The sequence below is a fragment of the Acomys minous genome, assembly GCF_964271855.1.
Source record: "Acomys minous genome assembly, chromosome: 5".
Classification (NCBI taxonomy): Eukaryota; Metazoa; Chordata; class Mammalia; order Rodentia; family Muridae; genus Acomys; species Acomys minous.
Window position 1 is genome coordinate 31,841,767 of NC_140494.1, and position 13,585 is coordinate 31,855,351.

General features: G+C 48.8%; 1 protein-coding gene across 4 annotated transcripts in view; it reads right to left on the reverse strand.

The window, feature by feature from the left end:
• The window catches only part of DAPK1 (death associated protein kinase 1), a 151,603-nt gene that overhangs the window by 39,248 nt on the left and 98,770 nt on the right, over window positions 1-13,585 (reverse strand). For all 4 annotated transcript variants that reach the window (XM_084784059.1, XM_084784058.1, XM_084784061.1 and 1 more), the window contains exons 4-9: window positions 4,556-4,694; window positions 3,247-3,376; window positions 3,035-3,083; window positions 2,920-2,946; window positions 1,944-2,096; window positions 1,446-1,491 (exon numbers count right to left, since the gene is read on the reverse strand). In XM_084784059.1, the coding sequence (XP_084640185.1) occupies window positions 1,446-1,491; window positions 1,944-2,096; window positions 2,920-2,946; window positions 3,035-3,083; window positions 3,247-3,376; window positions 4,556-4,694 (544 nt within the window). The remainder of the gene's footprint in view (window positions 1-1,445; window positions 1,492-1,943; window positions 2,097-2,919; window positions 2,947-3,034; window positions 3,084-3,246; window positions 3,377-4,555; window positions 4,695-13,585) is intronic.

The following is a 13,585-nucleotide window of genomic DNA, read 5'->3' on the forward strand; positions in this document are numbered from 1 at the left end:
ATACACCCGCTACCCTCAAATAGAATAAGGAGGGCGGGGGGCGCGATGACAGTCAAGATCCAGGAGGCAGGCTGGGAAGTAGCTCAGTCAGTGGAGAGTTTTCCTAGCATCTGGGAAGCTCTGAGCTGGACCCTAGTATCACATAAACCAAGCAGGGTGGTTCATGGCCACAACCTCAGCACTCAGGAGGGTGGAGGCAGAAGAATCAGAAGTTCGAGGTCATCCTTGGCTATAGTCACGATTGAAACTAGCCTGGCACACTTGAGACCTTCTTACAAATACAAAAAGAAGATCTAGGCTCAGGCCTCTCTACCTCTTGACGGTTGGGTGTTTTGTATAGGTGGAGCACATAGGACAGGAGGCGAGCTTGTGATCACACTCAGTTACGGTCTTCCACAGTGACAGTGTGGAAAGGACAAGATTCAGGGGAAGGCCACTTTGTGATTTCAAGTTGGGAGGAACCCTAGAGGTATGTGCATTTGGTCCTTCTAACAGCACTCAACAAGTTCACTGCATCTTGCTCAGTGGATACACTTAGGCACTGGAAGGAGAGGCGGAGCACCGCGGTCTTCTGTAATGACCACTGTTGAGGCCCATGGTTTTGTTTTCGACTACTAGGTACCTTTATTGTGAATTGGATCTCAGATGCTCCCAATGCCTTTTATGCTAAGGGCTTGGTGGCCAGCTTGTGTAGCTGCTAGGAGGGAGAGAAACTTTCCTAGCCTAGCGGAAAGAGGGTAACTCCTTGAAGGAAGCCACTGGAACCGTGGTCCCTTCCTCCCGCCATGCTGGCTGCCCTCCAGTCAGCCGCTCTGTTCTACCACACTCTCACTCTCATAATGAGACACTTGCTTTAGGCCCCCCAACAACAGTGCCCACTGACCACAGACTGAACATTAAGAGTGACAGAAGGTCAGCCTTCCCTTCCTCACAGGTCTTCCCTGCACTCTGCCACAATGACAGAAAGCTAACACACTCGTCCACCTCAGGCTCCTGATTTCAGGCTGAAGCAAATTCAGTGTCATTAGCCTAAGTGCAGAGAGGGAAGCAGTGTAAAGGTGCCCTGCGTCAGGGTTAGGGCTCCGGCAAAGGAGCAGCTCCCCTACAGTTGTATGTAAGAAGCATGTGGTGTCTGCAGACCTTCAGAGTTTTCAAAAGATTCTGAGATTTGAAAAAGCCAAACGATGGAAAATAACTCAAGTTTGAAAACGTTGCACGGACTGTAACCCCACAGGTGGCACCAAGCACGTCTGTTCGGGAGACTTGACTTCTCTCTGCTCCCAACAACTCGCTGTTCTCCCTCTGTAATCGCTAGACTAGACTCCAGTCTACCACTCTGTCTTAACCCTATGGTATCAGTAGCCAGCTAACACTGCAGCATGACCAATGCGTACTCACACCAATCTCTTAAAATGATTACAACCCCAACATAAGAAGCAACTCACCTTGATCCAAGGATGCTGCAAACTGTCCTGGATTGTCATCCTCTTCCTTTGGGGAGAGAAGGAGAACGAAGAAAAAAATAATCCCATGTCATTGAAACAATGCTAAGGTTATTTTCATGCTGGTTCCGCCTACCAAGCAGATACAGATGCAGTTTGGGGCCCGTGTCAAAAACAGAAAGGGGGAAGGGAGGGGGAGAGGGAGAAGGGAGAAGGGAAGGAGGGAGGGGAAGAGAGAGAAGAGAGGGAGGGAAGGACGGAGGGAGAGAGGGAGGGAAGAAGGGAGAGAGGGAGGGAAGGAGGGAGAGAGGGAGCAGCAACATAGGTCAGTCTCGATTTGGGTGAGCAAGTGGGAAGGCCCTGAATGCATTTTTCTGGCACTCTTCTTTTGACAGGTGGAAGAGCAAGGGACTGACAAGAGGTGGCCCCCACACAGAGCAGGTGGTAGTCTCTGGTCTTGGCCACATGAGGCTCCGCCTTACAGGAAGAGGGGACACTTACTTTGGATCCTTGACCAGCAGTCTTCTGATGAAATCTTTGGCAAGGGCACTGGTATTACGGAAGAATTCCTCCTCAAATTCGTAGTTGACAGCAGACACGTTCGCTAATGTTTCTTGCTTAGTGTCTCCAAGAAATGGGGAGGCCCCACTTAGGCTGTTTAAAACAAAGCAGGGCATTGACAGAACATTGACAACCCCCTCGTATGCAATCACTGCTTCTTCTGAGTCTCAAGTGGGGACAACAAACAGCACCAGTGCGGGCCCAGTCATTTCAGAATCCACCACACTTCAGAGACTACTGAACGGTTATGAACACAGGTGTCACCCCCATGCAAAGGAACCCTGCTGAGGGCTCTTCGGGGTTGGAGAGATGGCTCAGCTATGAAAGCGTCTGCTGTATGAGCATGAGAAACTGAACGTGGATTTCCAGAACCCACATAACAAAGCCAGGCATGGGGCATGTGGCCAGGACCCTAGCAGTGGATGGCAGAGGTGAGTCCATCCCTGAAGCGGACCAGCTAGCCAGTGTAGCCAATCAATGAACTTGAGGTTCATGAAGAAACCCTATCTCAAAAAAATAAAAGTAACAACAGAGTGCAGATTGATCATTCATACCCATGCATACATACTGGCAACACACACACACACACACACACACACACACACACACACATGCCATCATGCACACCATCACACACCATCACACGGTCATCTGAACCAGTGTATAGTTTAAAATAAAACTTTTCTCCCTATGTTCTCAGCAATGGACAGCTAGGATTTCTCACCATGATTATGTTACAATTCCTGGCAACTCGTTTTGACTGAGGGAGAATAAACCTAATTAGCATAAAATAAACATGCGCAGGATGAAGATGCCTAATGGAGAGCATGAGCAAGCTGAGGGGGCCAACATGATCTATGTATGTGGTTGCTCCCAGACAAAGAATGACCAGATGAGTCGTAGACTTGATACTTACAGAATATAGGTTATTACCCCAATGCTCCTGCACACAAAAATAAAAACAAAGCCAGGTTGGAGAACAGTCAAACAGATGAGAAAGATAACAACACAAGGAAGGGCATGCTCCTTACCACATGTCGGCCTCGAGACCAAGGGGCTCATAGTTGACTATCTCCGGAGCTAAGGGGAAATAAAGACACGTTAGCTTGGGAAAGCCGCAAGCCAACAGACTTTATCTTCACGTAGCAGGCAGAGGCACAAGCAGGGAATGGTCTTGGGGCCAGGGAGACTCAGCGGAATGTGGATGAGACATTAAGTGAGCACAAGAGCAAAGAAAACTCACCCACAAACTCTGGTGTCCCAAATATGTTTTTGAATTCATTTCCGAAGTCAATTTTATGGGCCAAGCCAAAGTCGATGATTTTGATCCGAGGTTTGGGCACATTTCTATCCAGAAGCATTATGTTTTCCGGCTTAAAGAGAGAGAGAGAGAAAGAGAAGTAAAAAAGTGGCAGAATGGTTCTTCGATCCTTAAGAAACAAACAAACAACAACAACAAAAAAAAAAAACAGAGAAGAGGCAGATGAAAGAGAGCACTGAGGATAACAGGTTTTGGCCCAGAGTCTTCAGAAGACAAGAATTTGAGGCCAGAAAACCCTGGGTGAGGAAACAAAGGCAGGAACCAGGGGCAGGTCTGAGATGTCTGCTCTGTAAGGTAGGCTCACTAGAACACAGCCCTTCTCGACAGCATAGGGAGAATGGGCAGCACTCAGTCATTCCCACCAAAGCATGGGCAAGTAGAGGCTGCTGCACCTGTCGTCTCCTGCCCTCTGGTGCGGACAGCTGTCCGGAAGGCACTTACTCATTGGCATTGCCATCTCCAGGATCAGAAACAAGACATCAAGCAGATGGGCAGTGGCAGAAATGCACCTTACGGTGTGTGTTGGTAAGTGCTGGGGACACAGACACGGGTTGGACGGCTCTGCTATAGTGAAAGCCACAGGAGACTTCGGTCCCCTGCAGCTCAGTGGCCTGCACCAACCTGTGGCTCCCCTCCAGTCAACCATTCCTTTCCATTGGCCCTGCGTTATCTTCCTTTTCCAAAAAGAGCACGCCTCCATGGCAGCTGGAAACGAGGCTCACCCGTGTTTTAATTCCCCATACAGCCCTGTCTCCAGCGAGGCAAAGACCCTGCACTTGCCAAGGTCAGAGTTGGGCTTGCTTGGTAGTAAAAAGAGTCAGGCCTCAGGCTTGTATAAAAAGGAAAAACACTCAAGATTCTTTCCACCCAATATCCACAGCCACGGGAGGATGAAAGCTGTGCCAGCCACCAGCCAAGATTAGTCCAGTGTCCAAGAGCAGGCATTGCATAAGGAGCTGGTGAGTAAGCCCCCTGACTCCTTGGGGGGCGGGGGGGCGGGCGGAAGGGGGAGGGGGAGTTCTGACTGTGACTATTGATCTCTGCACCACAAAACAGAAGTTGGACAGCCCAGCCACAGGAAGATATTATAGTGATTCACATGAATAATTCCATTTGTTAAACCACAGGAGGGAAGTGTCTTTACTCAGGGGGCTCAGTTTCTCTTGGCCAACAAGCCACAAAGGCCAGGGAGGCATACGCTTCCATCTGGCTTCCACTCACACGGTGTTACCTTCAGGTCGAAGTGGGCGATCTGAAGCGAGTGGAGGTAGTAAACACCACTGAGAATCTGCTTGAGAAATTCCGTTGCTTCCTCTTCGGTCAGAGATTCCTTCTCAGCCAAGAAGTCAAACAGCTCACCTCCTGCAACACTGAGAGCCAGAAGCTAGGGTTAACAGACGGAGATCCTCCTTCCATGTCTGCAACTTGCCATCTCATAGGTGATAGAAAACTTACAGACATGCTTTCAGGAAGATGTGCTGAAGACACGTACTTTCCTAATGTGCCACATTCACAAATGAGGGGATAGAGCCCAGAGAGGTTGTAGGAAATTAAAAAGGAATTGAGGTATCATTAAATCACCACACAGGTGCAGGCCTGTGTGGATACCAGAGAGGAAGTCTTCCTCGGCCTCTTCACCTTACTTTTTCAGACACAGCCTCTCTCTGAGCCGAGAGTCCTCACTTTGGCTAGACTGGTTGGCCAGTGAGCCCCTGTGCCCTGCCTGTCTCTACCCCACAGCACCAGGGTTACAGAAGCCAGGGGCCACACATGGCTTTACATGAAGCTAGGAATCTGAACTCAGGACCTCAGGCTTGCTCGGGAAGCCACCACTCCAGCCTCTAGTGTTCCTTTTACAGCATTCTAAACTGGCCAGGGATGGGGAGCTACACCCCACCTTTGTATAGAACCCAGAATAATCCATGCTGTCTGTTGGACAGTAAACAGAAGGTTCCTAATTTGTATTTCAAATGATTTTAAATTGATTTTTAGTATGATGTCATAAGGATATTCTTTGGTCTGGTATTTGTTTATAAGTGCATATGTACACATTTATAAATACAATTTCAAAATATATTTACTGATGAATTTAAGAAATATTTTATCAAAGAAAGAATAAGCAGGCTACCAAGAGGAGACTTGGTAGCCTATGAAATTATTGTGAGGCAGGAGGTTCACCTCAGTCATATACCTAGGTGAGGGGAATAGGGTGAAAGAGGGAGGGAGGGAGGAACAGGAAGATACAAGTGATGGGATAACAATTGAGTTGTAATCTGAATAAATTAATTAAATAAAAAACAGAAAAATAAAAAAAGAAATATTTTAGTTGCTATGAATGAATTTAAGCAAGACCGCAATGCACGTGGCTGGTGGAGGATTTATTGAGTCAGCCTGAACTGCCAGATAGTAAGCATACTGAGGGCCGCAGTCAGAGCCCAGAGCTGTTGGTGACTCTGGTACACTGCCCTCCCGGCCTCCAACAGAGTACCAGGCTCACAGTAAGACTCAAAACTTTTCTATTCAGCAAAGAGAACAAATTCCTCCAAAGCTCCACAGTGGTAATTAATGGTAAATCACAGTGCGCATTTAATACGAGTTCTTGTAAGGTAATCTTTATCAAGTTTACCCACTCACAACATTACAATTAAATGTGACTATGCACGTAAAGGCTATATTCTTTATTGTTCAGCAAGATGACTCCATAAACATCAGACCTCGAGAATCTACACCTATTCCATGGAAACAAGCTAGTGCTTGTGAGTTCCGTGTCTTAAAGGAAAGCTTCTCCCCACCACCTTCAATCAGAAGCTGTCTGCTTACACAGCTCCAGCTCCACTGAGCTCAGAACTGGGGACACCTTGGCAATGCAGATCCCAAACCTTTCCAACCTTCTGCTTCCAATAATTCAGACCGGAAAACTGAGCATCCCAAACACCAGAACCTACTTCTTCATTCATTCGTACATTCCTTATGTAAGCCACACTCAGTCACTGGAGGGCTGGTGACCAGGCCTGGGACTCCAGAGGATAGCAGGAGCCAAGGGAGGGCGTGAACCCTGTCAGTGAGGTGCCTGCCTCTCCCCACTGCACGCTCAGCCCAGCTCTGGGAGATACACTCAGCCCCGCCCTCTCAGCTCTGCAATGCTCTTGAGCATTATTGCCCTCCACTTCTCCCCACTGAAAATGTGATGACCTTTGTGTTACTGGGATCAAAACAACGAGAGAAGGAATCTCCCAAGTACAGGAAGTAGGAAAATACAGGAAAAATAAGAAACTGCAAAGGAGCCCACATGAAGAGAAAGTGATGGACCAGCCTGTCTGCTCCTCCAGCCTTTTCTGCACTCTCTGGGTTAGACGTCGCTGTGCGCCTCTCCATCCAAACAGAGGCCATCCATCCATACTGTGTACATCCAGACTCAGGGCATCCAGGTTAGGTTCTTACTTTGAGAAGTAAACTTTATGCTTTATTTATTTTATTCTATGTGTGTGAGTGTTTTGCCTGCATGTATGAATGTGTACCACATGCAAGTCTGGTATCCATGGAGACCAGAAGAGAGTATGCAATCTCCTGGAACTGGAGTTATAGACAGCAAGCAGCTATGTGGGTGCTGGGAACCGAACTCTGGTCCTACAGAAGAGCAGCCAGTACTCTTAGCCACTGAGCCATCTCTCCAGCACCCAGGCTAGACTCTGAACTCTTCCAGCTAGCCCTGCATCCTGAAGTTATCTCTTCTCTCTGAGCTTTGTTTTCCCATCATCAGTCGGGAGCAGCCAGCTGAGGGCTTGGGGTTACAGATGTTGGATAAAGATTAAACACTGCCCAAGTCCTAAACAATAAAAGAAGAAGGCCTCCTCCCCACAGTGCTGGATGCAGGATGCCCGGCAGGCCCAGATCTGAAAATTCTCCCTCAGCTGCCCCTCCGCTGGCCCACACCGGGGCTGGAGAAGAAAGCACAGTGGAGCAAACACAGCAGGGCCTCTCCCTGGGAAGGCATTGTTCCCACCTCCTCCTTGCCTTTCTTCTGAGCGCCCCACCTCTACCTGACACTGGCTATGCACATACACCTTTTCCTGCCCACAGTGTGCTGCTGCTGTTGGTGTCAGTCTTACTGCACCTACAGGGCTGGGTACAGCACACGGGCTGATGGGTTCTCCTAACTTCTCTATAGACCCTTGTTCCTGCCTGCCCCAGGCTTTTCCTACTGCCCCAGGCTTTGGGTTCTGCCCTCCTCAGTGGCTGGCCCTCCTCAGCACCTCTCTGCTAATCTAATCTTTCTTGTCAAAACCAAGCCTCTTACCCCCCAGGAGTTTCAGCCTCTATGAGGCAGGATCCAAAACGTGAGGTGATCCCAACCTGTACCCTGCGGAGCCACTGAGCCCCATAAAGACTCTGGTTCTTTTTCTGTAAGGGGGCCAATCACACTTTTTAATAGAGTTGTCGCGAGCTTTCCAGGCACATCTAGGCTCTCTGTGGTTAACAAACACTGATGCCTTTCTTCCTGCTTGGCTTCTAATTAAATCTCTCCGGAATTGGGATGAGACAAAAGCTGTTCCCATGTGGCCATCACAAACCGCACACACAGCACTGTGGGGTTGGAGAGGTATACACACATCAAGCCCCTATCACTCGGGTAGCTGGCTCTGGCATGGTGCTAGCCACTGTTTTCTTCTAAAGGTGGCTAGGCAGGACCTTACACCTTGATGCTATGCACATGAATCCCGCCATCTTCCCTGGAGAGGTGTTATCTACAGCTCCACTGCTACAGTGCCGCAGCTCCGTGACTCAGAAGTGACTATGTGCCAAGCCTAGGGTGGTCCTCACAGGCAAGGGGGTTCGTCCCACATGAATCTCTTCTGTAAGACCACATGCGTGGTTATCCACAGAACACACAGAGATGTCACGAAGTAGAACCACAGAGGAAACCAAAGAGTCCCAAGTGAAGAAAATCTTGGAGATGCATCATCCCACCCAGTGGAGAGCATGGACATCGGACATTGCCCACACACACATTTCCAGGACTCATGAGCAAACGGGAATAGCCATTTTAGGCCACTATAGCAGATACCAATGGGAACCGCCCATGCCCTGGTCCCTATGTGGGATGGCTCCGTGGGCAGTCCATTGACCTCCGCCACCCCAGAGCTCTTCTTTGCTGCAGAGAGACCCTGAACTCAAGGTCATGTCTCTTCCGGGAAGCTACCCAGTCCAGCAGCTGATCCACCTGGGGTCATGAAGCAGGAACTGCTACACTTATAAAAGACTACATATGAAATACTGCGCGCTTCGAGGCTGCACAGCTGCTTAACTCAGCCAGCTCATTATCAATGTGAGAGAGAAAAAGCAACATGGGAGTGATTGTGTGGGGCTGTGTTCCAATAAAACTTTATTAACAAAAGCCGGTGACAAGCTGTGTTTGGCTGCTGGACAGTAATTTGCCAAACCTTGGTACAGTGCCCAAGTCATCACAGCACAACCTAGAACAGCTCTCCAGGGAGACCCCCTCCCCAGGGCAATCCCTGCTTCAAGGATCCCTGCTGACCTGCTGCAGCTTAGCTCAATCCTGCACACGACAGCTTGCCTTTTCCATCCTGTGCCCTCCCCCTTTTCAAGTCCAGATCTTAAGTGCAGATGTCACACTCCTCCACCTCAGAAACCCCCCTCCCGACCTGCACCCCCACTAAGTTTGTGTGCTCATAACTAGAACATCCACCACATTGGTCAAGGTCTTGTTTCGTAGGCTGATCATCACCTGCTTTATTCTGGCTTTGTGTGAAAGTCCTTACCTTCCGGAGCTTTGGGACCACAGAGCGCAGAGAATAACCTGACCCCTAGGCCTAGAGCCGGGTCCTGGAATGCACAGGGGCACGGCTTAGCCACAGCTGAAGGGAGGCAGGCCCCAGTCTATGATTCACCCAGGACACTGCTTCCAATCTCATGTTGTACATGGCATGGCCCCGTGTTGTGGCTTGTCTGGGAAACCAAATGTCCCCCTGGAAAACAGACCCAGCACTGGTGCTCGGAAGGCCCTGGGTTTATCGCCATCATCCGTCACCCCATCACCCCGTTCAGTCCTGCATGCCTACTGACCCCTGCTCACACGGTCAGCTGCCTTCGCTTCCGTTTACGCTCTCATCAGCCTTCACAACAATGCAGGAAAAGCAGAGGCTTCGGAGATGAGCCCCCTACTTATAAAATGCGTAGTCGCTTATCAAAGTGACTGAAACTAACTGACTTCAGCAAAGGTCTGGACGTGTGCACAACGCACACTGTTTTAAGGCCCCTCCTATCTAAGAAGGCAGCATGTGGCTGGATGGTTGGCTGTGTTTCTTCTCACACAGTCCCCTCCACCCACATGCTCAGAGTCAGACCCTCCAAACAAGGCTAAGAAGGAAGTCAGTGCAGTCCTCAGTGCTTGGGCTTTTTGTTCCAAACGTTATGTTTTGCTTATTATGAAGGAAGATTGATGAAGGAAAAGGAGATGGGCAATCGTAGAGCAGACAGTGAGAGCAAACTGAACCTTCTTTATTAGGCCTTTGAGTTGGAGAGCTGCAAATTCCAATGCTAACCAAAAAAAAAAAGTGTGAACAGCAAGCTCACAGGCACTCTCTGTCTCCACCAATATGGGAACAGAAGCTCTCCCTCACCAACAAGGCCTCCTGAAAGAGTTCTTTACAGTACAATTTTAAAAGCACCGTGGGCTGCCAGGTAGGTACACAGTCAGTGGGTTGTAGGAAAATTCATTTTAAAGCTTCTCCCAATTATTACTTTGCAAGATTCCAGCCTCTAAATTAAACACGCCTGAAAGTCTCTGACTCAGTAATTGCACTGACTGTAACAGGATTCAGCTCTGGATCAGCTCCGGCCAGCCTACAATGCAGGACTCAGCTGCAGGCTGGCTACCAGACGTGGTCCTTTCTAAGGCAGTGCTGGATTCCCCCAGGTTGGGGTGCCTGTCTTCATCTGGTGCCACAGACCAAGTACATGTGGCAGGTGGGCTAGTGGCAGTTAACAAATTGGGAACCACATGCACTCTACTGTGGACAGGCTCCAAGGCTCGTGTCTGGGAGTAGCCTGCCAGGGGCCTGAATGGCCCCTTAGCACAAGAACTCCCAATGCTAACTGTGGCCTCAGGTGTGAGCGACTGGACCCTAACTTCACTATGAGTGAGGGAGGGAGCGATTCAGTCCTGTGGTTCTCTTAACCTAATAATTAGGGACACTTTTAAATGCAATTCCTTCACACCTGCTTTACTAGATCCCAGAATCTGCATTTAACGTGGTCTTTAAAATAACCTTGGTGCACACTGACCACACGCTTAAGACAAGGATGTCTCAGCTCCCATCTAGCTGTGACATTTTAAGATTCTATGAGCCTGCATGCATACACACATGTGTGCATACATGTGTGCGTACATGTGAAGGTGCAGATCCCTTGAATCCAGGTCTCCGTCTAGCCAGAAATGTGGCAGAAAGTGATGTGTGTTGTACCACTTCAGCCATGGTCCTTAAAACACCCCACAGGAGCCTTCATCCGCAGTCTCTTGATAAATTAGAACAGAATGTCTCTGTGACGGCTCAGGAGATGGTTTGCTGATAAAGGCGTTGTCACCAAGCATGATGAGCTACATTCAGTCCCTGAAAACTCACATGGTAGAAGAGAACTGACTCCCAAAAGTTGTCCTCTGAACCTCCAAGCACGTGTGGTCCACATGTACACATTGTGCACCCCCATAAATAAGTAAATAAATAAACGAACAAATCTGATTTTTTAAAAGAGATTCCTGTGTTCTACAGGCATGGATGAAGAATCAGTGATCTAGTAGTAAAACATGAGCAAAGTAGAAAACTGACAACAGTTCACAGTGGTCATCTCACTCATGGATGAAAAGACAGACTCATGGCTTTTTTTCAGCATCAAGAAGACAATGCCAGAAAAGCATCACGGTTCAGCAGCTGCTGCAGGCACCACCCATGCGGGCCAGACCATGCCTCTGAGCTGCAAAGAGGACATAGCAGCTATACTATGTCCTAAGCCACAGCCTAGGTCCCATCAGCTCCTGGAAAAGTCTCCTCAAGCTCTGACTGAGATGACCACACTCAAGCTCAAGGCCAGGCAATAGGATGCGATTAGCTGAGGCAGCTTCTTAAACAGAAGGCCACATGAGGCCTTAGCTAAATGAGGTACTTTTTAAAAAATCCTCACTTGAGGAAGTGAGACAGTTATAAAACAAGCCAACAAACCCAAACCCAATTTATTTCTCTCTTCCTCTTTCAGCAAAAGTCTCCTCTTTCAGCAAACAGGCTCTACACTTTATCTACCCACTGCACAGAGAGATCACCAGGACACGTAACCCTGAAAACTGCTTTGGGCTCAAAGACAAGCTGTGTGAGACATCTTCGGAGGAGATACCCTTCCTAGTTCCTGGGAGTCATCACACCAGGCCCGCTGCACCCTTCTTTCTGCGTGCTGCTCACACTGGGTAGGTGGTTGTCACACCTACAGTGGATTGCCATGAACCACAGCCCCTCCTACCCGGGGCTCAGAATACTTGCTCATTTTCTGATTCTCCGTTTGCATTTTCATTTCTACAAGGGATCAGGAGAAAGGACACATGGGGACAAGGAATGAATGGGAGAGCTGGCATGAAGTAACAGATGAGCCTAAGAATTTGTTTAAAGCTCCCAGAGATGACGAGGGAGCCCATCAGTTCATCTGGGGATCAGCAAAACTACAAAGAGAAAGTTCACAGTTCTGCAAACAGTGGCCTGGTGTAAGACATATATGGCCTTTCAAGATAGTTCTTGGAACCAGAGGATGCCCTTGAGAGAGGGACAACTGTTAGGAAAGGGCCCTGAGACAGGTGAGGCCTTCAGGGTTGCAGTGGTGTGAGGGGAACCTCAAGTTTTTGGTTATAGCCTCTAGGAGCTTTGGACCTGGCCTTCCGGGCCTCATTTGCACTGGAGGTAGGGAGGGAAGAGGCAGCTAAGGGTTCCAGGCATCTGTCAGGTGATGTCACAAGCAAATTCAGATGAGAAAAAAAAGCAGCCAAGCAAGCTTTCTTTCTAGCTTAGCTGCTCATCTGGGGGTGGGGGGGTGGGAGTTTGGGGCGGGGGCAGAGTGTACATTTAATTCTCAAGGCCCCAGGCTGGGCCACCATATCCACCAAACCCAAAGACTAAAGATGTCTTAGGCAGTAAGCATACCTTAAGAGAGATGTAAAAGTGGAAAATGTTCAGAAACTGTCACATTGTGAGTGTAGCTCAGCATTAGAGACTGAAGAACTGTAGGCCCTGGGTCTGTTTCTCCAGCACAGAAGAAGGGAGGAGGGAGGGAAAAAATGCACACACAAGGTAATAATGGCTATCTCCTCTTGAGAAATTTAGATGCAGAAATTCATAGTGTAGTTGGCCTCAGGAAAGAGGGAAATTTTGACCAGCAGGGTGTCAGACAGGAAGCCCATTAGGAAACACATGTCCCTCTGGGTACCACATCTTAAAGTTAAGTGGCTGTGTCACTGTGCATGGGGTGGGAGTGTATAGAAAGGTGGGGACCCTTGGTGCTGTATAACTTTCCCTGGGGAGATATAAATAAACATCTATTAATCTATTAAGGTACAGGTGACTGACCAAAGTCAAGACCAACCAAGTCCAACTTAGTAAACCAAAAAGTCTACTGGGCTTATCTACAGGAGCATGGGTGACTGGAAAACCCCAACATCACCACGTACTCCCCACCTCATCGTGGCAATGACATCATGAATGTTGCATCACAGGGTCCTACTTGTAGGTCGCCTCCCTCCCACCTCTGACATACTCCAGCACCTCCCAATAGCACTAGAGCCGGGACTGAGGAAATAGTAAAGGCTGGACTCCCATGTGAGGGGCCCCAAGATGGCAGTGGGTTTGTGTTATACTGAGAGGAAAAAACCATATCACAATACAACATGGTGCCCTAGCCTGACCCTAAAGACCGTCACGTCCAGGCAGAGATAGCCTCATCCATTTAACCTGGTGACCTAAATCAATGGTCATGTACAATGCCCCGACAACAATTTTCAGGAGCAGCACTGAGGTAGGCAGGACTGTGGAGGCAGTGAGTGAGCGAGAAAGCTGAGAGACAGGCTCCCCTTTGCCCTTGGGCCATGTAGAAAAGTACTCATTCCAGGGGAAATGAAAAACCCAACAGCCAGAAATCCCTGCAGCATATGCCAAGCCTCTGTTCGCTTTAATGGCTTCAGCCCAAGCTTTGGAAACCCACAGAA